Source organism: Peromyscus californicus, unplaced genomic scaffold (assembly GCF_007827085.1).
Source record: "Peromyscus californicus insignis strain IS unplaced genomic scaffold, ASM782708v3 Scaffold_4__1_contigs__length_199733344, whole genome shotgun sequence".
Taxonomy (NCBI): Eukaryota; Metazoa; Chordata; class Mammalia; order Rodentia; family Cricetidae; genus Peromyscus; species Peromyscus californicus.
Window position 1 is genome coordinate 11,694,685 of NW_026294562.1, and position 22,141 is coordinate 11,716,825.

The 22,141-nt window shown below is 41.0% G+C and overlaps 1 protein-coding gene across 6 annotated transcripts in view; it reads left to right on the forward strand.

Annotated features, from left to right (window-relative positions):
* Positions 1-22,141, forward strand: part of Sorcs1 (sortilin related VPS10 domain containing receptor 1) — a 555,377-nt gene that overhangs the window by 349,676 nt on the left and 183,560 nt on the right. For all 6 annotated transcript variants that reach the window (XM_052714730.1, XM_052714729.1, XM_052714725.1 and 3 more), the window contains exon 5: positions 17,927-18,000. In XM_052714730.1, the coding sequence (XP_052570690.1) occupies positions 17,927-18,000 (74 nt within the window). The remainder of the gene's footprint in view (positions 1-17,926; positions 18,001-22,141) is intronic.

The following is a 22,141-nucleotide window of genomic DNA, read 5'->3' on the forward strand; positions in this document are numbered from 1 at the left end:
ACCTTCAACTGTGAAGGAGAATGAGATAATTAGACAAACACTCTTTGAGAGATTAAAATGCCTGTGTGCAGAAGTTAACAGGTTATCCACAGCTGAAGAGAGACAGAAAATGGAGGCAAAGATGTCAGAGTAATCTGGTTTTGATTAGTCTGTGGGACAAAGTGAAAAATCAATGTTGTTTTGTTATTGTTGTCGTATATTTATCTCTTTGTGTGTGCTTGTGTGTATGCTTATGTGTATATGTGTGTGTGCAGGCGTGTGTGTGTGTGTGTGTGTGTGTGTGTGTGTGTGTGTGTGTGTGAGTGTGTGTGTGTGTCTACATGTACATGCCATGGCAGGTGTTGGAAGTCAGAGGACAAATTGTGGGTTTTGCTTCTCTTCTTTCGCCAAATTGAACTTGGGTCAGATTTGGTAACAAGCATTTACCTTTAGCTTTACCTGATAAAATAGCCAGTACTTTACTTATTTTATTTATTTTGAGTTAATGCTTTTTAATAACATAAGCTTCCAGGTACCTCTTTCAGATCTTCTTAGACCACTGCTTCAAATGCTAATATGTTTGTTCTAGAAACAGCATAATGGATGGATCCACAGAAAATGTTTCTCACCTATTTCATCCCTTAGTCCAGACTGGTTGACACATAAACTTAATGTGGTTGCCTAAATAATGCTCTACTGAATGGACACACACATTTCTGAGCACCCACAAATGACTGACAAGGAGAAAAGATGCAAATTCAAGATGTTAAGGAAGTAACCTGAATTCTTAGAAAACCCATGTTGAAACAGGATAAACTTCCTCAGCTTCTCAAGGGTCTATGAGATGATGTACCCTTGGGAAACCCTGTGGTTTTAAAACAGCATTAAATTTTAGTCATTAGAGTCCTGAGGAAATGGGCAGAAGCCCTGTCCCTTAAATGTCTTACAGCATTGAATCACTGTGAGCAACATGGAGAAGCTGCTTGCTTTTACTATAGGGACTTGAGAATGCTGTTCTTTTCTGTACCATTTGTTTATTTCTGCAGCTTAAACAGGAAGCACGTTTTGTTCACTTCTTTGTATTTGAAAACAGGACAGACAGGAGAATGGACATGCGTTCCCTTACTTCATTCCTGGTTTCCTCTGACTTACTTTCCTTAATACAGGAAACTTCCAAAGGAAGCCTTGGCAGCAGGCTGAGGCTGCCAGATTACATCTTTATTTTAATTTGGCAATAAACTAGTGTACAAACTGTGCTATAAAACATTGCCTCCAACGGCATCTCTCAGTCTGTCTTAAACACCTCACTAAACATGATGTGTTGGGAAACATTCGAAATGAGCGAAAACAAAGAGCAGATGTGACTGTAAGAAAAAATGAGAAAGAGAAACCAGAGCAAACCAGAGGAATGTGTACATACCTCAGCCACATGGAACAAACCAGGTACTGGGCTCTTTTCTCTGCGAGGGCTTATTTTGTAGGAGCGATTTGCTAAGGGGACAATGCCCCCCATCATAGTGCCACAGAGCCAACATGAATGCTGCCAGGACTTGGCTACTGCGTAACTTCTGTGGGAGGCTCCTGACCTCTTCACCTGGCTGGCAAGGCTTCTTCCTCAGGCGGTTGCAGAAAAGGGCCTCCTGCCACTGACCTTCATTCAGTCCAAGCAGCTTCCTGGCTCTCGCTTCTCTGTACATGTCCAAAAACATGTAAGCCATAGACTCCCTTCCTACTCAGATGGGCAAGCAGCAAAACTGAAGGGAATAGGCAGGGGCTGGGCAGTGTGCATGTGGAGAGCAGATGTCAATTTACAGAGGTCCAGGCAGCGTGCAGTGTCCAGCTACAACCTCTGCCTTGCTCCACAGGATGGCAGGGCCAGTATTCAGACCTCCTGGTTATTTGGGAGAAGTAATAAGGCTTCATTTGTCATATTAAATATATATTTTTAAATGTACATGTGTTTACAACTAACTCAGAAATATTAAAAAGGTGTCTTGTGTTCACTAAAGAAACACCATTAACTACTCTGAATTGGCCCCCAAGCCACTTTCTATTTCTTCTTTTCATTTTGTTTTCCTTATTTTCTTTTATTTCTGTAAAATTTATTTAGAAGATGTTAATTTAAGGTTTTAAAACATTAAATCGAAAAGGGGAATCACTTGGGAATGGGAGGGTTGAGGCAAGAGCGACTAACAATGAAGTTAATAGGATCAAAGGCTCGTGTACGAATATATGAAAATGTCAGAATGAAACCGATTATTTTTACAATTAACATGCTTATCCAAACAAAAATATTTGCATTCAAATGATTGATCTGTTCTGTATCTGAAAGACAAAACTTTTAAGGCAGTTTTGTGGTACATAACTTATTTTGTTCTAGAACATTCATAAGTTTATATTGTACCATTTTTGCTTTTATGAATTTTAATATATAGTTTAATATATGAAATAATAGGTTTCATAACTGCTTTGTCAGACAAATGTGTCGTTATATTTTGTTCTCAGTTACATACTTGCCCCATTACCTTCTCCAGTATCCCTCCCTCACTCTGCCTGCTTCTCTTTCTTCCCCAGTCGGTTCAATCTTCAGCCCACTTACAACATGCTGCCCTAATGGAGAGGACCAGCCACTCCTTCCGTCCAATCTAGTCCCTTCCCTAAGCTGTGAAGTCAGCACATAGCATCCCCAAGGTGGAATGTGATAACAGGACTAGCATCTTATGTCGTGGCCTTATGTCTTCCCTGGTACTTTCACTGATCTTGTAAACTCAGAGCTCTCTCCCTCAATGTTCTATGAATGCAAGGGACTGCCTTTGTTCTGCACCGTGCTGTTGGATCTCCTACCCATCTTCCCCTGGTGCAAGTGGCTGATGTTACTAAAGGATATTCCATCTGAGATACATCTCAGGGCTTCTCTATAGAACCAAGAAGGAGCCTTCATTGCTTGCAACACCCTATATCCTGCTGGCCTTGTGATCTTTACTGGTTTGAGCGAGAGACCTTGGACTACTCGGCCATAAATGGAATGTCTCCATCAAAGCCTTCCCCTCAGAGCTCAGGAAACCCCATGGAGGAGGAGGTGGAAAGGGTGTAAAAGACATAGGGGAAGGAGGGCACAAAGAAAACAAAAGCTTCTACAGCAGCATGTGAAAAGCTCATATGAACTCACAGAGACTGACTCAGCATGCACAGGGACTACATTGGTCTGCACCAGATCATCAGCATAGATATTATGACTTCCAGCTTTCAGTGTTTTTATGGTATTCCAGAGTGTGTGAACAAGTGAGTCTCTGATTCTTGTGCCTTCTCTTGGGATCTTTTCCTTCTGTTGGTTTGCCTTATCTAAACTCATTGTAGTAGTTTTTGTTTTATATTCTTATGTTTTATTTTATTATATTTAAATTAAATATATACATTTAAATGAATGTATGACTGTATGAAAACCTAGCCACTGGAGTAAAGGTTAACAACTGAACACTTACACCTGCTGGGAGAAGGAAAATCAGCTTCCTCCAATGGAGTGACACTGGGTATATCAACCATTATAGGACAAGCATCATGGTCAAGAGTAATTGACACAGATACAATGGACTCTATAGGGTTTTTTGTTTTTTGTTTGTTTTTTTTTTTTTGCGTGTCTATGCTTTTATATGGTTACAGTTTAGTGGTTTTTTATTTTTGTTTTCTCATTTTTGTTTTTTCTTTTGCTTTCTTGGTTTTGTTGTTGTGTTGGGTTTTTGTTTGTTTTTTGAGATAGAACCTAAAGTTGAATGGGTAGAGAGGGGGAGAGGATCTGGTGGAACTTAGAGGAAGAGAAGAATATGATCAAAATATATTTAAATTTTGCTCTCTCTCTCTCTCTCTCTCTCTCTCTCTTACACACACACACACACACACACACACACACACACACACACACACACACTTATATAAATGCACACATGTAATTTGAAACCTGGGTTTTAAATATGAAGAATGCCCTGAAGCATTTGTTTGTCTGAGTCTGGCTTATTTCAGGTCACATCATGATTTTCTTTCTTTTTTTATAAAATAAATTTATTTGTTTATTTATTTTGCATCCCAGCTGCAATTTCCCTTCCCTCCTCTCTTCCCAGTCCCTTCCCTCAACCCTCTCCTCACCTCCACCCACCCCTGTTCCCACCTCCCAATCCACTCCTCCTCCTTTTCTGTTTAGGAAAGGGCAGATCTCCCATTGAGTATCAACAAAACATGTCATATTAAGTTGCAGTAAGATTAAACACCTCCCCAGGTATTAAAGCTGGGCAAGACAATCCAGTATGAGGAGTAGGGTCCCAAAAGTCAGGAAAAGAGTCAGAGACAGTCCTTGTCCCCTCTGTTAGGAGTCCTACAAGAGGACCAAGCTACACAACTGTAACATATATTCAGAGTGCCTAAGTCAGTCCCATGCAGGCTCCCTGGTTGTTGTTTCAGTCTCTGTGAGGCCATAGGAGCCCAGGTTAGTTGATTCTGTGGGTTTTCTTATGGTATTCTTGACCCCTCTGGATCCTACAATCCTCTCTCCCCCTCTTCTGCCGGATCCTCGGAACTCTACCTATGGTTGGCTGTGGGTCTGCATCTGTTTCCATCAGTTTCTGGATGAAGTCTCTCTGATGACAATTGGGCTAGGCACCAATCTGGTCACAGGAAATGACCAGTTTAACTACATATAAGCTATTGCTAGGAGTCTTAGCTGGGGTCATCCTTGAAGATTCCTTGGAGATTATTTTGGGCTAGGTTTTACATAACCCAGAAATGCTTCCCTCCCCATTTCCAGTAGTCTTTTTCAGTACTTTCCCACCCGCCTCCCCCAACCTGATCACTCATGTTTCCATCCATCCACTCACAGCATATTCACGAAATCTCTTCCATTTCCCCTTACCAGAGAGATCCAGGCATCCCCCCCATGAACCCTCCTTCTTCCCTAGTCTCTCTGGGTCTGTGGATTATAGCATAGTTATCTTTATTTTACAGCTAATATCCATTTTTATTTGTATCCATTTTCTTGCAAATGTCATGATTTTTGTATCACTTGTTTTGAAGCTATCACAGCCAACAATCCACATAATAACATGTGGGAAATCTACTTCATTCTCAACCTCTTACAGGTGCCAAAGGATTACAATTCAAGTCAGTATAGGAAATCCTAATTCTATACATTGGCTGAACTTTTAACATTTGGTTTTAAAGGGAGGAAGCAGGTTGTTGGTAACATAACAGAAATGCTAAACATTAACAGTTGACATTCTATATATATGAAGGTTGATTTTTAACTTAAAATTATTTGTTGATAGAAAAGGAAAATGTACTTGCAACATACTTGGTAGGCAACAACAGAATTTTAGTCACAAATGGATATTTAAGAACTGCTTTTACCTTCCCCTCATTTCTTCAGGTTTTATTAATCAGTTGTCTCTCTTTTTTTCATGTATTTGTGTATGTTTGTATGTTTGCATGTGTACTGTGTGTGTGTGTGTGTGTGTGTGTGTGTGTGTGTGTGTGTGTGTGCGCGTGTTAGGTGTCTGTGAATACTTGAAGATGATATCTGGTGTTTTCTTCTCTAACTCAGGTTACACTTTATTCCTTATGGCAAGGTTGCTCCCTGGTCCCAGTGCTAGCCAATTCTGGCTAGTCTAGCTATTCAGCTTGCTCTGGAGACCCTCTCTTTATGCCTCTCAAGTACTGAGATTATAAGCACCTGTTAGACATTCTCTGCTTTTACGTAGATGATGGGGATACAACCTCAGGTCCTCATGCACTTTCTTCACTTAGCCATCTCCCCAGCCCCAAGCACTTTTTATATTCCCTTAAAAATTAAATATTCACTGCTTCATTTCCTGACTTCTCAGAATGTAGGGATAATACTTATCATGGTTCTTTCAAATGTTGTGTCTTCTCTGGGAAATACTACTATTTGATATGAGAATAGATGAGCCTTTGCATTTTAAGAGCCTCAGTCATAAAGTTTTCTCAACATTGATGAGCAATGGAGGAAACAGATGAAATGCCAGACCCTGTCACTGGCTGGATGATGAACGTCAGTAGAGCCACTAATTTTGTCATTTCTTCAGCCGAAAAGCAGAAGTAATAATGGCAGAACCTGCTTTGTGGAACAGGTTGAAGAGGTAAAATAATGTAAAAAGTGTACACCAAGTCTGGCACATAGTAAGCATTGTCTGGCTGACAGTGTTATTATCTAAAGACCTAGGAGAAAGCAGATCCAGGAAGCTGTAACTGGAATTAGCCCCAGGCAGAACCTACCTCAGACCACCTTCTTTCCAGTATGTGAGGTGCGAACAATTCTCCTTGGTGAATGCCTCTTTAGTCAACCAGTAAAAGCAACCATGCAACTAGAATGAATAGAACTCAGATGAAGCAGTGCAAAGGGCTTGGAAAATATTATTGATTATAGTAACATTAAACCATTAAATATTAAAGTATTGATATTCACAGTAATGCTACTTCTTTTTTAATAGAGTGGGCAGCCTCTTAATGTCAAAATAGTAAGATGAAGATAAAACACCAATGGGGCTTGAACTCAACAACAAGTTTTCCAATGATTTCTGTATAAGCAGTTACAAAACTGATATTCACCTAATGCCATTGCATTTACTGGAGGTGCTGCTTTAGGGAAAAAGGCACATGCTTATTTCTATGAAATAAGTTATGTATGCTATCCCAAGCAGATTTGGCAGGATCTCCATATGCTTGAAATTTCCCAATGTCAGAGCTGATTTCTAATCTCATGAATATGTAAATAATTTAAGTATCCAAGTTAAAAACTGGCAATTAGAGTGGAAACCAGGGAGCTCAGTAAATGTCAGCCCTGATCCTTGTTTATAAAACAAATTCTCAGGCTGAAATGCCATCATATGCAAACAAGGATGGCCTTTGTTCAATGAGGATACCTTGTTTAACAGGTTGTATCATCATTTGCAATTGCTACACAAAACAGTTTGATCTATCTGTTCCTAAGGATTTGAACAAAATTGACCACAGGAAGAAAGGTAAATGGAAATTTCAAAGCAGTTCATTGGAATTAATATTTGAATAGACATCATCGTCCTATTTAGTGGCTGCATGAGCTTTGAAACAGAGGAAATAAGTTTGCAACTTTTTAGTCAGTTCTTGTCTGTCCTATGCAGACCCTTACTTGTCTTTAAGAACTTTTGATGTACAAATTCCACTTTTCTTTCTTTCTCTCTGTCTCTTTCTCTGTCTCTGTCTCTCTCCCTCTCCTTCTGTGTGTGTGTATGTGTGCATGTGTGTGTGTGTGTGTGTGTGTCTGTGTCTGTGTTTAAAGTACCTTCAGAACTCAGTGCATAGCAAATATCTCCAAATCAAAATAACTGATGGCCACACATTGACCTTTCCTTCCTTGACAGCTTTCATTTCCCCATTTCTAATCCCCAGTCCTCAGAGTGTCAATCCCAACTGTGGGGGCTTTGACAGATTTCAACGACAGCCCAGGAATGACCAGTGACAGACTTGATAAACCCTGCCACAGGAGAGATTGATGGAGCCTGCAGCATCTGTCATCCTCTCCACTCACTCTTCATCAGAAAACCCTGACTGCTCATCCTCCATGCTCTAGTCCTTTAACTTCGCTGATATTTGGATCTAGTCACCATTAGCCCCCATAAGTTGTTATGTGATGGTACCTACTTGTCAGATTCCATCTGTAGCTCCAGTTCCAATCTCATTTTAATTTGGGCATCCAGTTACAGAGAATCTCTTGATGGTGACCGAGGAAGAGAAATACTATTAATTTTGCTGCTCTTTTTATTTTCCCAGCATGACCCATTCTCCTGAAGCATTCCCTTCCCCCAACATCCTCAATGCTTAACAACATTAATGACCCTCCGAAGCCCACCATTAAAGACTTTATAAATTAAAAATTTTCCCTCCTAAATAAGCTACCCTAGCACTCTGAACAAATATATAATAATTGTTTGTGGTGACCCAGAAAATAGTCTATTTTTGAGAAACATCTGCTCAGGTAGGATGGTGAAGGAGTTTTGGGTGACAGTTGAGGTTCTGTCCCTGGAGACACTCAGCATCACCCAGATAAGGTTAAGTTTCCCCAGTCTAAGTGATATTTTGTGGATGGAATTTATGCACTACAGACTTTGGTTTGCTCCTAGGCTGAGTTCAGGACCTTCTGACCCTATGGAAAACCAGAGCATCATCACTAACTTCTGAAGCCTGTATCTATAGATGGACTCATTTTGCTCTTGTTAAATATGGTAGGGAAAAGGAGCTTGATATTTGCAATACCTCTGGTCTGGCATCAGGAATTTATTTTAAGTCCTTGAGGTGCCATCTCTTTCTTGCTGAAGAACAGCAAGAATTGGAGAGCCAAGAGGTGGATGAGTGCTTTGTACTGAGGCCACCCCCAGGGCGGTATTAGGATGAGGCAAATAAATAGAATTGGCAGGCTTTTCTTGCAGCCTTCTCAAGAAGTGCAATTTGCAGGCCCCTTGCCTACAAAACATCAAGGGCATAGTAAGAAAGAGAAGAATGAGCCCCTGAAAAGAGCCCCACTGCAGGAAGCATGCCACCAACTTCAACCCCTTGAAGAGCTATGTGAGAGAAGCCCAGGAAACTGCCCCCTGACTGTGGAAGTCACGCTAAGAGGCTTGTAGCAAACAGTCTTAAAACATGTTGTCACAACCCTTAGCTTCTCTGTGATTGTCCCTGCACCACTTTCTATGGAACTGGCCTCCTTCCACCATGCTCCTAGTGACAAAGGACAATCCCAAATGTGCACTTGTCTGTTCATCTTAAAGGGGAGATAACTCATCCGATTTAGGAATACTGAAAGACGTTCCAGGGCAGTGGTAGCTGCAAACATGTGTGCAAGAAAGTTGAATTTCCCTTTTACCAACTGAGAGGAATCACTTGATTTTGATTGAACCAATATGAAAAATGAGAAAGAACATTAGAAATTGGCCACCCTTATCGTCTTCTTCTCTGGCCACATTTTTGTGTATATTAGGAAGCCATCATAAAGCCAGTGCAGCTCATTCCTTCTCATGGTCAAGCTCTTGTATCCTCCTGTGGCAGTCTGCTCTATCACACTTGTCCATCATCTAACTCACAGTTCCTGGGGCTTACAAAGGATGACTCTATAGATAGCTGACAGTTGGCTCCAGATCACAAGAAAACTAAACCTTGGTATTGCTTCCTTGCATTTTTACCATCACCTTTCCCACAATAGACAAAAGCAGACATGAAAACAAGCCAATGTAAGAATTCTTCACCCTAAACCCTCAGAAGATGAGTGTGACAGAAAAGAGAAGTGTTGACAGCCCAGACCAGCTGACAAGAAGCCTTGAGCATGGAGGAATGATGAGCTTTTGATTATTAAGTTACATTTGCTAAAGCACGGAAGTGATCTCAGATACCATACACTGATTTTTAGAAAAGAAAGGTTTTCTGCCTCACATTCTTAGTTAACCAGCCTCTCTCCCTACTGCCTATTAGGCATTTCTGCTCCTTCTACTCTTTCCCCATATTTCATTTCATACAATGTTAGTGGAATCAATTCAAAGACTACATAAGCATTATGTCTGAGCCCAGGACAGAAGGTTAGCAGGTGAACATTGTTCTCCTGAAAGTAGCTCAAATGCTCTTCCTTTCTCTTCCAAGTCCCCCCTCCCTCTTTTTTTCTGGAGGCTTGGCATTGTTGGAGAAAGCAGCTGCTGTTTCCTTGCATTTGACAGATAGTAATGATACTTCTCAGTTCTGTGTACTGACAGTCAAAGAAACCTTGGAGCTGGAGAAAGGCGGGGAGGGAAATAAATCTTATTTCGGTGCTGCCAGCACTATGAATTTTATTAAGGGGCACTGGCTTCTTCAGGAAAAGCCATTGCACTAGCAGCTGAGCCCTACTCAGGGCACAAGATTTTTCAATACTGTTCTCTTCCCTTCTTTGCTTAGAACTTTGCTGTCAAACTCTGTAGGTTTAATTAACATATTAACATGAATGGCTGAGAGTTGTTGTTTTCCTCCTTTCTTGCTGTAACACCAGGCTTGACAATTAACTTCCCAGGGAGAAAATGTTTGAAGAATATTCACAGTATAGAAGGCAGGTTTGTCTAGAGGTAAACTTGCAATGACCCACATGAAAATCCTTAGGACTTCCAAATGTGCTGAAAGAAATTTTTCTTTGAAGCTACTGACCTTGGACTGTATATCCATTTAAACAAAATATATTCCCCTATATAGATTTTCATTGTCCAAGTACTGAAACCTGAGCTTTTTATTATGCATATTCATGATAAGGGGACTCCACTGTAAAACATCAATACTTTTTGCCTTGAATATCTACTATGTTCTAGATACCTGTGGATGCAGAAATGTGGGATTGGTAAGCTTTGGAATTTTTCTGTCTCTTTTAAAAGTTGGAGAATATTCTCAGACATTTAAAAGTGTTTTTTTTTTTTTTAAATGTAAACAAGAATCCCACTTTTCACTGTTAGAAGGCCATCAGAGACTACTGAAACAGTTAGTTCTGATACATATCCAGTAGGTGGAATGTATATTTCTAGAACACAGATCTTTGGAGAAGGAGGCCAAAGGGAACCTTGGTGTGTAAGGGAAGGCTTACAGAGAAGGTGCTGTTAGAGGTAAGCAGTAGAGGAAGATCAGCACTGAAGGACAGAAGTCCTAACGCGAACTTTGACAGAATAGCAGTGTTGAAGGCATATCAGGCACAATGTGGCCAGATGTGTGGGAAAGGTGAGAAGGCCCACCCACTAAGAACAAAGGGTGAAGGGTGGCTTCCCCAAGTGGAACTGTGAAGGATGCCACTGAGCTGCAGAAGATACACTTGGTTTATTGGATTGCTGTATATGCCTGATGTTTGTGGGCCCTCCACATGCTCACAAATAACAAAGCAGCCGTCTGATAGCACCTACCGATATCAGGAGACATAAGTGACTGTTTCATAGGCTCTGAGGCTCTGAGTCCAGGCTGAGTAGGTGAAGTTTAAAAGTCAAAGACAAAAACCAAGCAAACATAGATAGTAGCACCCAACAATTCTCCACAGAGGTGAGTTCTACTTAGGAACATAGGTGGCGGTGCCTGACGTCCTCCATGGGCCTTCAAAGCTTATATGTTATTATGGAGAATCTGTGTGAGTCCAGCTTTCACGTACAGAACTGTTATTTTAGCCATCTTGGTTCTTCTACATACTGAAATGCAGATATTAATATATATTTAAATATAGACCACAGTTGCAAGGATTATGTTCACTTTAACTCATTGAGAGAGAGAGAGGGAGAGAGAGAGAGAGAGAGAAAGAGAGAGAGAGAGAGAGAGAGAGAGAGAGATCAAGAACTTGCTGTTGTTCTACTCTGTATCAAAATGCAAGATGTTCAGAGCATGATTGGAACAGGAACTGAGCTGTGCATTCACAGGATCTTTGGGTTCTGAGAATAGAAAGAATACGTTATCTTGCCCTTTTTTAATTCTGTGAGGAAAGCTGTCTTTCCATCTTGCTTTGGTATTCTTAAAATGTATCTAGCATGGGGTGATGGCTCAATGCAAAAAGTATTTGCCATCCAAGCATGAAGACTTGAGTTCAGATACACAGACCCCACACAAAGGCAGGCACAGTAGCACACACCTGTAATCCTAGCTTTCCAATGGAAAGTTGAAGAACTGAAAGGAGAATCCACAGAAGCTTCCAGCTCAGGTACTCTGACATGCAAAGTATGAACAAGAGACCTCATTTTAAACAAGATGAAAGGAAAGGACTGATACTCAAAGTTGCCCTCTGACCTCCATGTAAGCATTGTGTCACGTACATGACTATAATCAATCACACACACAAACATTTGCACAACCATGCACAGAAGTGTGTGTGTGTGTGTGTGTGTGTGTGTGTGTGTGTGTGTGTGTGTGTGTAGCATGAAGTGCTCCCAAGAACCCTGTTTTCTGCCTTGCATGACTGCAAACATTGCTCACCACCATAATAAAATACCTGAGTTAATCAGTTTATTAAGAGAAAAGATTATTTGACTTATAGCTTCAGCCAGCAGTAAATCAGCCTATCATGAGAAACTGAGCAACACTGCTAACTTTATGGACTGACAGCACAAAAGAGAGTGGAGAAGCCACTATGGTGACACAGGGACATTTAGGATATGCCCCCAGTGACTAATTGTCTTCCTAGAATGCTCCCCTATTCAAAGATTCCACTACCTCCCACTGGTATCACTGAGGAACCCTACCTTTTACAGGTGAGCCTACTAGGGACACTCAACATTCCAACTTTGGCAATGAATGACAAAAGTAAAGTTATACAACAAGACTTTGAAACAAAATGTCAAAGACAAAAAACAAACATAGATGGTAGCACCCAACAATTCTTCACATACATGAGTTGGAGGATCAAATACTATACAGTGGAGCCAATGAGTAGCTTGCCTTCACTGCCAGGTATCTCGTCCTTTCTAGATTGCAGGATGTGTCTTGGACAAGTGAACAGTGTCATGACTGGTTCTTCCAAGAGCCAGTAAATACTCAATTGAAGTAAGTTATTCTTTGGGCATGCTTGGTGCATCAACAGCTTTGGTGAGTCACCTGGTGAGTCATTTGACCTTTTTTGTTGTACAGTCTGTGTGGCTGGAAAGAGAAGAGGAGGCAGGTAAAGCTTCTACTCAGTACAATGACTCACCATCCACTCAGTGTGGGAGATGGCAAGTGCAGAGATTAGATGTTGAGGGTCAGGTGTATCATACATCAGGCACAGACACGAGAGAGATGTCCCACATGTTTTTTGTTTTTTTGTTTTTTGTTTTTTTGTTTTTTTTTTTTCCTAATCAGTAGCTGACCACTCTGGACACAATATACCTAGAGAAAAAGAGATTCTTCAAACTTCCATAAGAGGACAGTTGGGTACACAGGGTCCTGGGATGACATGGAGACTATCAGAGCAGAAATGAGAAGGAGAAATGAAGTACAAGTCATAAGAGAGAGAAATAAAAGATACTTGTGTCACTGAGTGTATGGAGAGTTAAGCCATGCCTCATGAGCAGGGACTCACAATACAGTTGCCCTTGGAGAGTATGGCAGTGTGAAATGTTGCCACCTGTGTGGCCATCCGTAGAATGATCACAACAACTTTATACGTCACAGAAATGAAGTGACAAGCGGTGAATGAGATAATGCATGGAAAAACCTTGAATTACAATAAGAGCCTGGTCTGTGTGGTCTAGGGTCTTATAATCCGAGTTTCCTTCGCTTGCTCCTATAAAGCCTAGCAGAACTTGTGAGAGTAGACAATCAATGCCTGTTTTGACTTAAGGCCCACTCCACAAGAAAGAATTATACCTGGCAGTGCTAGGGTAACAAGAACCAGAGACTAGATAGTCCAGAGACCTAGGATAAAACTAAACATTAGTGGTCTAAAAGAAGAATCAATACAACAGCTCCTAATGATATTCTGCTATACTCATAGATCAATGCCTTATTTAGTCATCATCAGAGAAACTTCCTACTGCACCAGATGGGAACAGATGCAGAGACCCACAGTCAGATATTTTGCAGAGAGAGGGAGTCTAACTGTGATGTCTCCATAAAATACCTCCCCTCAGAGCTCAGGGAAGCCTACCCAAGAGAGGGTAGAAAGAGTGAAAGAGCCAGAGGGGATGAAGGATATAAAGAGAACAAGGCCCTCTGTATCAACTGAGCAAGGCACACCTGCGCTCACAGAGACTGAAGCAGAAAACTCATGGTGTGCATGGATCTGCACCAGGTCCTTTATATAGACATATTATACCTTTCAGTTTTATATTTTATAGGACTCCTGACAGTGAGAACAAGTAGGTTTATGATCATTGGGCTTGTTTTGGGGACTCTTTTTCTCCTGTTGGTCTACAATGTCCAGCTTTGATATTATAGTTTTTACTTTATATTATTATTTTGTTGTGTTTGGTTGCTATCTCTTAGAAGCCTGTTATTTTCTAGTGAGAGACAGAAAGATCTGGAGGGGAGGGAAGATGGGGAGACATTAGGAGGAGTAGAAGGAGAGGAAACTATAATCAGGATATACTGTATGAAAAAATAATCTATTTTTGATAAAAGGAAAAAAAAACAAAAACAAACAAACAAAAAGCCAAGACTAGTATTAGTTCATGGCCTCTGGAATTGAGTGTGTTCTCTTTGAATTGATATTCTGCCGGAGTCCAGGTCTGGATGAGGACAAGGTCTGAGGATGAGTGGATGCAACAGCAGTGATGGAGAAATCAGACTTGGGACACTTGTGTGTTTTGTGTTACAGGAGATGGACAGAAGGGACGCACATCTCAGTACGGCTTTTCCGACTCTGACTGGAGCCGTTCCGGGAGGGGCAGGTCCCAGCAGAGGATGTGAGGAGTTGGCAGGGAAGCCAGGGAGCCAGGCCATGGTGGTCGGGAGAATCTTGCAGCCTGATTGACTAGTAGCCAGAGTGCTTTTATAGTTATACAGAATTTAGTAAGCAGGGATACATTTATGTTGTTCCAAAACATAGATCATGTCATTTTTGTTTTTGGACATGTGTTGCACTTCCTTTTGCCCATCTTTCAGTCATCATTAATAAATGATGACAGAACAGAGTTATCATTTTCAATTATTCTCCCTCAAGTTTTGACATCATTAATAAACAGAGTTATCATTTTTACCCAACTTTTTTGTAGAATTCTTTTTTATTTTATTTTTTATTTTTATTATTAAGAAATTTTCTATTCATTTTACATACCAACCACAGATCCCCATCTCCTCTCTCCTCCTGTCCCTCAGCCTTATCCCCAACCCACCCTTCATTCCCACCTCCTCCAAGCAAGTTCTCCCATAGGGAGTCAGCAGAGCCTGGTACATTCAGTTGAGGCAGGTCCAAGCCCCTCCCCACTTCACCAAGACTGCTCAATGTGTTCCACCATAGGCACTGGGCTCCAAATGGCCCGCTCATGCACCGGGGACAGATCCCGATCCCACTGCCTGGGGGCCCCCTAAACAGTTAAAGCTAAACAACTGTCTCACCTATCTAGAGTGCCTAGTCCAGTACCATGGGAGCTATTGGTCCACAGTTCATGCGCTTCCACTAGTTTGGCTGGCTGTCTCTGTATGTTTTCCCATCATGATCTCAATGTCCCTTGCTCATAGAATCCCTCCTCTCTCTCATCAATTGGATTCCTGGAGCTCCGCCTGGCGCCTGGTCGTGAATCTCTGCATCTGCTTCCATCAGTCACTGCATGGAGGCTCTATGATGACATTTAGGGTATTCACTAATCTGATTACCAGAGTAGGGCCAATTCAGGCACCCTCTCGGTGGGGTCATCCTTGTGGATTCTTGGGAACTTCCGTAGCACCCTGTTTCTCCCTATTCCTATGTCTTCATTTATCATGGGAACTCTTTCCTTGCTCCCCCACTCTGTCCCTTTTCCAGCTCTAACTTCCCATTCCCTTATGTTCTCATCCCCCATCCCTTGCCCTCTATTACTCCCCTCACCCCCAGTTTGCTCATGTAGATCTCACCTATTTCTCCATTGCTGGGTGATCTATATGTCCTTCTTAGGGTCCTCGTTAGCTAGCTTCTCTGGAGTTGTGGATTGTAGTCTGGTTATCCTTTGCTTTACATCTAATATCCACTTGTGAGTGAGTACATACCATGTTTGTCCTTCTGAGTCTGGGTTGCCTCACTCAGGATGATATTTTCTAGTTCCATCCATTTGCCTGCAAATTTCATGATATCATTGTTTTGTTTTGTTTTTTACTGCTGAGTAGTACTCCATTGTGTATATGTGCCACATTTTCTTTATCTATTCTTGGTTGAGGGGCATTTAGGTTGTTTCCAGATTCTGGCTATTATGAATAATGCTGCTATGAACATATAACTCCACATCTGACACAAGGCTGATCTCCAAAATAAATAAAGAATTTCAAGAAACTGGACATCAAAATATTGAACAATCCAATTAAAAAATGGGCTACAGAACTAAACAGAGAATTCTCAACAGAAGAATCTCAAATGGCTGAAAGACATTTAAGGAATTGTTCAACATCAAAAGTCATCAGGGAAGTGCAAATTAAAATGACTCTGAGATACCATCTTACACCTGTCAGAATGGTATTGATAAAAAATACTGATGACAGCTTATGTTGGTGAGGATGCGGAGCAAGGGAAACACTCCTCCACTCTTGGTGGGAGTGCAAACTTGTACAGCCACTTTGGAAATCAGTATGGCAGTTTCTCAGAAAACTGGGAATCAATCTACCTTAAGACCCAGCTATACCACTCTTGGGCATATACCCAAGGAATATTCAATCATACCACAAGAACACATGCTCAACTATGTTCGTAGCAGCATTATTCATAATAACCCAACTTTAAAAAAATCTAGAGGCATATGACAGCCTGTTCTCAGGCCAGTAGCTTTTGTGACTACAAAAACACTAGACCAAAACAAAATCTTCAAGCCAGCCCAGGCATATTGCCATGTCCCAAGCAGTGTATTATTAGCTCTGAATGGTCAGAGTGCCCAAGAAAAATCCTCAGGCCAAAGCTGCTGCAGTTATTATTCATAATACAATGTTTATATTTTCTATCTTTGTAGAATTTGTTTATGTGTCTGATCCTGGCATTCTGTCATTCCTTGGTTATGTGACACCACAGTGGCTCTGCATGTGCTAACTTTTCTAAGAAAGAGAGGTCCTGGCATCTCATTCTCTTATCAGCTTTCCACTCATACTTTTGTCATCAAAATAAATCTCTGTGTAGGGTTGAGGTAATTTCAGGTAATCTAACATTGTTGCTGTATATTCCACATAATTGCCTGAGTGTATAGAGGAAAGAGGCTTGCAATCCGAACTGTGGCCAACTCCTCTAGCCCACTGAATCTTGTTGACCATTTTGAGTTTGTTTTGAATATCTTGTTCCTGTATAAGTACAGTGACAGATGTTTCAAGAATGTCTCATAGCCTCATAAGGAGACCTCTGGCTTCTTTATGTGTGTCACAACCTCCAAGGCATAAGGAATAACTTCAACTAGATAAGGATATTACCATAAAAGCAGGAGGGGTAGTGTGTTCAGGACTTTCCTGGGGAAGCTTAGAAGCAGTACTTCTGGGAAAAGGCATAAATGAATCATATGAAATTTCCCATCAATCCAATATCCCCAAATTGTACAAATATTAAAAGTCCCTCAAGTATGCAACAGGTGAAGATAAAAATCAAAGGTGGAATGGCAGCCATCATGAGACTTAGCTTTGTTGGATCTTCATCAAGCAGCTCTGCTGGCTTTATGACTTTTGCCATTCCCATCAGATATGGCTATGCCAATATTCTGTTTTCCGTGATTGGCTCATGCAAACATATAGAGATAGACCCTGTTTATTCATATGTTAGCCCTACCTATCTTACAATTTTGACGCCCTGCTCACCCTTTTGTAATCAATGTGGATTTTGTCAATTTGAATCCTGTTATTTCTTTAGACTCCACTTGTTTCTCCAGGCCTCTAGAAGTACCCTCTGCCTTCCTTCCTCTTTGGTTGTTTCAAGAATCTCAGTTTCCATAAAGATAAGGTATCATAGTGGGATCTTCAGAAACTAAGTACTGATTTTACCCTAGATACTACCAATTATATGTTGCTAAGGTTATAAAGGAGGGCAGAAGACATTGCCACCAGGCAGAACACTGTATGAATCCCAGTTTGCCTCACTATTTACTGAACATAAGATTCACAGCACATCATATAAGCCCTTAGCCCCACTCCCATTGTGTTGAAGTGAGATGTTGCTATCTGACTTGCAGAATTGACATCAAAAACAGAGATGATGTCCTTACCTTGAAATGACAGGTATTGGTATTGATGAATTCAAGAACAAGAACGAGGTCCCACTATGCTGATCTATTTCTTCTCTCTCTCTTTCTCTCTCCAGTTGTACAGCTCTGCTGAATTTGGCAGAAGATGGCAGCTTATCCAGGAATCAGTGGTTCCAAATAGGTTCTACTGGTAAGTCTGACTCCATTTTCTGGCCAACTAAGCTATCATCACCTTTCTGAGCACAGGATAGGACCCTGGGATAATAAACATCTTCAGATACTCTTAAAAGTTGTGCCACCATTTTTTTCATAAACCCTTAATGGATCATTAATATTAGTGAACTGCAGGGACTTTGTAAGTATTGCTTTGGTACTTAGTAGTTTTCACACTTCCTAATGCTGTGACCCTTTAATACAGTTCCTCATGTTGTGTGAGCCTCAACCATAAAATTATTTTTGTTGCTACTTCATAACTGCAGTTTTGCTACTTATGAATAGTAATGTAAGTATTTTTGGAGATAAAGGTTTGCCAAAAAGATTGTGACCCACAGAATGAGAACCACTTGTTCAGATGACCTTATGAGACATTTTTTAAGTCACTGTAATTGTTATTGATTAAAGCATCTTATACACATATATTACATATTCAAATAAAGGTTTCCAGTGTAAATAAGTAGATCTGAATTGGTGTAACAGCAGATCTTGTCCCTCTTCCTTATTTAAGATCTTTTAGGCATTCTTTTTATCTTATGAGATATAACCAGCAACCCTGCTTTCTCAATTAGCATTCCAGCTGTGTTGGAATTGTCAAATGTGTCTATGAATTGTCAAATGCATAAAGTCACAGGGCTATACTTTGCTCAGGCTGTTGGGACAGAATGCTATGGATTGGTGACATAAACAGCAAATGTTTCTATGTGCCATCCTGAAAACTGGAAAGACCAAGGTGAAGGTACCATCAGATTTACTCGGTTTGGGGGCTCCTCCTGACCTGCACATGGCTGTACCCTCATGTAGTAGAAAGAAGAAGGGCCCTGTTCTCTCTTCTAATTGTCACATGGACACAAATTCAGCCATTGTTACCTCACCCTCATGACCTCATCTAAACTGAGTTATCTTCCAACTCCAAATGCTGTCATAACTTCAGTTTAGGACTTTAATTTTGATGTTGGGAAGAGCATAAACATTCAGTCCATAACTATAAATATAGATATAGATGATATAGGTATTTATATTTGCATGAGTATTAGCTATAGCCACTGCCCTATGCCTTGTTTTTAATAGTATGCTGAAATTATGCATATAACTTCAACTTCATATTTTCAGTAGTTACAAATAAGTTTACAGTAAGAATTCACATACAGATAAATAATGTCTATTGGACATAAACAATAAACTACATGTTATAAAGTGTTATGCATATGAAAAAAGAAATAATAGAATGGGAGGAGAAGGAGAGAGACAATATAGAACAGAAATGAAGCCAAAAAAATCATAATCTTGGTTTTCTTAACCATGCTCCTAATTCTGTTAGAGGTAGCCTCCTCCATGGCAATAGATAGCTCAATTTGAAAATCAAGCAAGTGACAAAAGTTAATTTTAGCTTTTCTGTTCCCAATCCAAAATCCAGGAAAAGAACAAGGTCTGGAACCTTCTGGTGAGGTTTTGATATCTAATTTAGTTAGAGTTAGAATCTGTATCCTAATGAGGTGGAAGAGCAAACCCAGATCATCCTGAGCTGCCCATGAAACAGAGAGGTCACCTGTCTCCAGGCTTTTGCCTCTAGAAGTAGTGTTAGAGGAACTAACTCCCAGGAGAGTTTATGTATTCCTTATTTAAACAACCCAGAATCACCAGGACAGTGGCATTCAGGAGCCAATGAGCTCTACAACAAGGGCTAGAAAAGTATCTTTCTCTATTATCAAGAAGTCTCTTCTGAAATTGCATTGCCTCTCATGAGCCTCTGGGATGAGGTGATGGAGGGATACCCAGCTAATCATGAGCCTCTGGGATGACGTGATGGAGGGATACCTGGCTAATCATGAACCTCTGGAATGACATGATGGAGGGATACCCAGCTTATCATGAGCCTCTGGCATGACGTGATGGAGGGATACCTGGCTAATCATGAATCTCTGGGATGACAAGATGGAGGGATACCTGGCTAATCATGAGCCTCTGGGATGACATGATGGAGGGATACCCGGCTGGTCATGGGCCTCTGGAATGATACCATGGAGGGACTTTCAGCTGGTTCACTCCAGCTGCCCACTGCCTTTCTGCTTCATTCACTGCTACACTTCTGTCAAAGAGGAGTACATGTTTACCTGTTGCCTTCTCTTTGTTAACATTTCTTTGTTTATTTAGTTAGACAAGGTCTCATGAAAGTCAGAGTGGCCTCAACATACTTACTTAGCTGTGGCTGGCTTTGAACTCATGATCCTCCTGCCTCTACCTTCTAATCACTGGAAGTATATATGTGTGCCACCACATCCAGCACTTGCCCTTCATATTTCGAAATACTTCCCTAAAGTCCTTGTGCGCTTTGAAAGCTAGAGAGCTGTGATAGAGAAATTTCCTTTCCTTTTTTAAAAATGTCATATATGTATACTATTCTTACATCATTACCCCTCTCTTCCCTCTAACTCCTCCTATGACCCCCCCTAACTCCCTCTTAAATTCATGGCCTCATAGTTTTTTAATGTAATTATTATTTATTAATTATTATGTAATTAAATATATAAATACAACCTGCTGAGTCCATTTAGTGTCACTTTGTAGCAAGGTAGACTGTTCCCCAGAGTTGAGCCCCCTAATTGACTATCTAATACCAAGGGTCAGCCCTAGAGAATTTTTTTCACAAAGCTAATATAGTGGGAAATATACTGGGGACTTGGCCCAGTAAGTAGAATGGTCACTAGCAAGCACAAGGCCCGAGTTCAATCCTCAGCACTACATAAACTGGGTATGTGGTGATATTTTATTTGTATTAAAATGTTATTTAGCCGGGCGGTGGTGGCGCACGCCTTTAATCCCAACACTCGGGAGGCAGAGCCAGGCGGATCTCTGTGAGTTCGAGGCCAGCCTGGACTATCAAGTGAGTCCCAGGAAAGGCGCAAAGCTACACAGAGAAACCCTGTCTCGAAAAACCAAAAAAAAAAAAAAAAAAAAAGTTATTTGTATGTTAATAAATAAAGTTGCCCAGGGTCAGAGCTATTAGCAAGCCATAGGAAAGCAGGGCAGTGGTGGCGTACGCTAGTAATCCCAGCACTTGGTAGGCAGAGCTAGGTAAGTCTCTGTGTGTCAGGGATACAGCCATTATTGGATACACATGCCTTTAATCTCAATACCAATCATGGAAAACCTGGAGGTCTATACAGACAGGCTGTGACGAGGCGGTCATGTGGTTGGGTTTACAACAAATGAGAAGGCAGAACAGAAATTCTGTGTAAGGACTTTAACACAGAAAGTAGCTCTGGTTCAGAGAGGTAGGACCACCGCAGGAGGAAGAGTAAGGTTTTAGCTCTTAGCTCTGACCTCTTGGCTTTCTTCTTTGCATTGGTTCTGTGTTTCTTATTTAATAAGAAGGTTGGTTACATCTACAGGTATGTGATACATGTCTGTAATTTCAGAACTAAGGAAGCTGATCACAGAGTAAGACTGTGTCTCAAAAGAAGGGGGGAGGAGAGAGGGACAAAGAGGAGAAGGAAGTGGAGAAGGAGAGGAGGCCCTGAAAAAGTTTCAGGCAAGTAACATAGAAATGTCTACTTGGAGTGAGGCTACTTATTTTTCTTCCTTTCCTTCGTTTTGCGTTCCTGTGAAATGTGTCCGAGTGTATGTGAGTGTAGGAGTGCACATTAGGACATCAAGTGGGGTGTCTCTTCTATCACTCTGCTTCATTTTCTTGAGAGAAAAATCTCTCACTGAACCTACAGCTAGGCTGGCAGTCAGCTAGCCCCAGAAATTCTTCTGTCTTTGCCCCCAACACACACACAGTGCTGAGGCTACACACATTCATGGCTTTTTACATAGGTTCTGAGAATTTGAATTCTTGTCTCCTGGAACATATCCCCCAACCCAAATAGCAACCTTTATTTCACTTCTGACTGACTGGTCGTATTGAAGCTTGTTCATGCTTTTCCTTGTTGGAGATGCCCTGTCAAAAGCCAAGTTGACCCCTCTCGGGTCTGGGAATCCAGCTCTATATCTTCTTCAGTCTCCCCCTCTGGTCAACATGTTTAAAGATTTGTTTATTTTTATTTTATGTATACATTTTGGCTGTGTATCATGTGCATGCAGTGTGTGCAGAGGCCAGAAGAGATCATCCCATA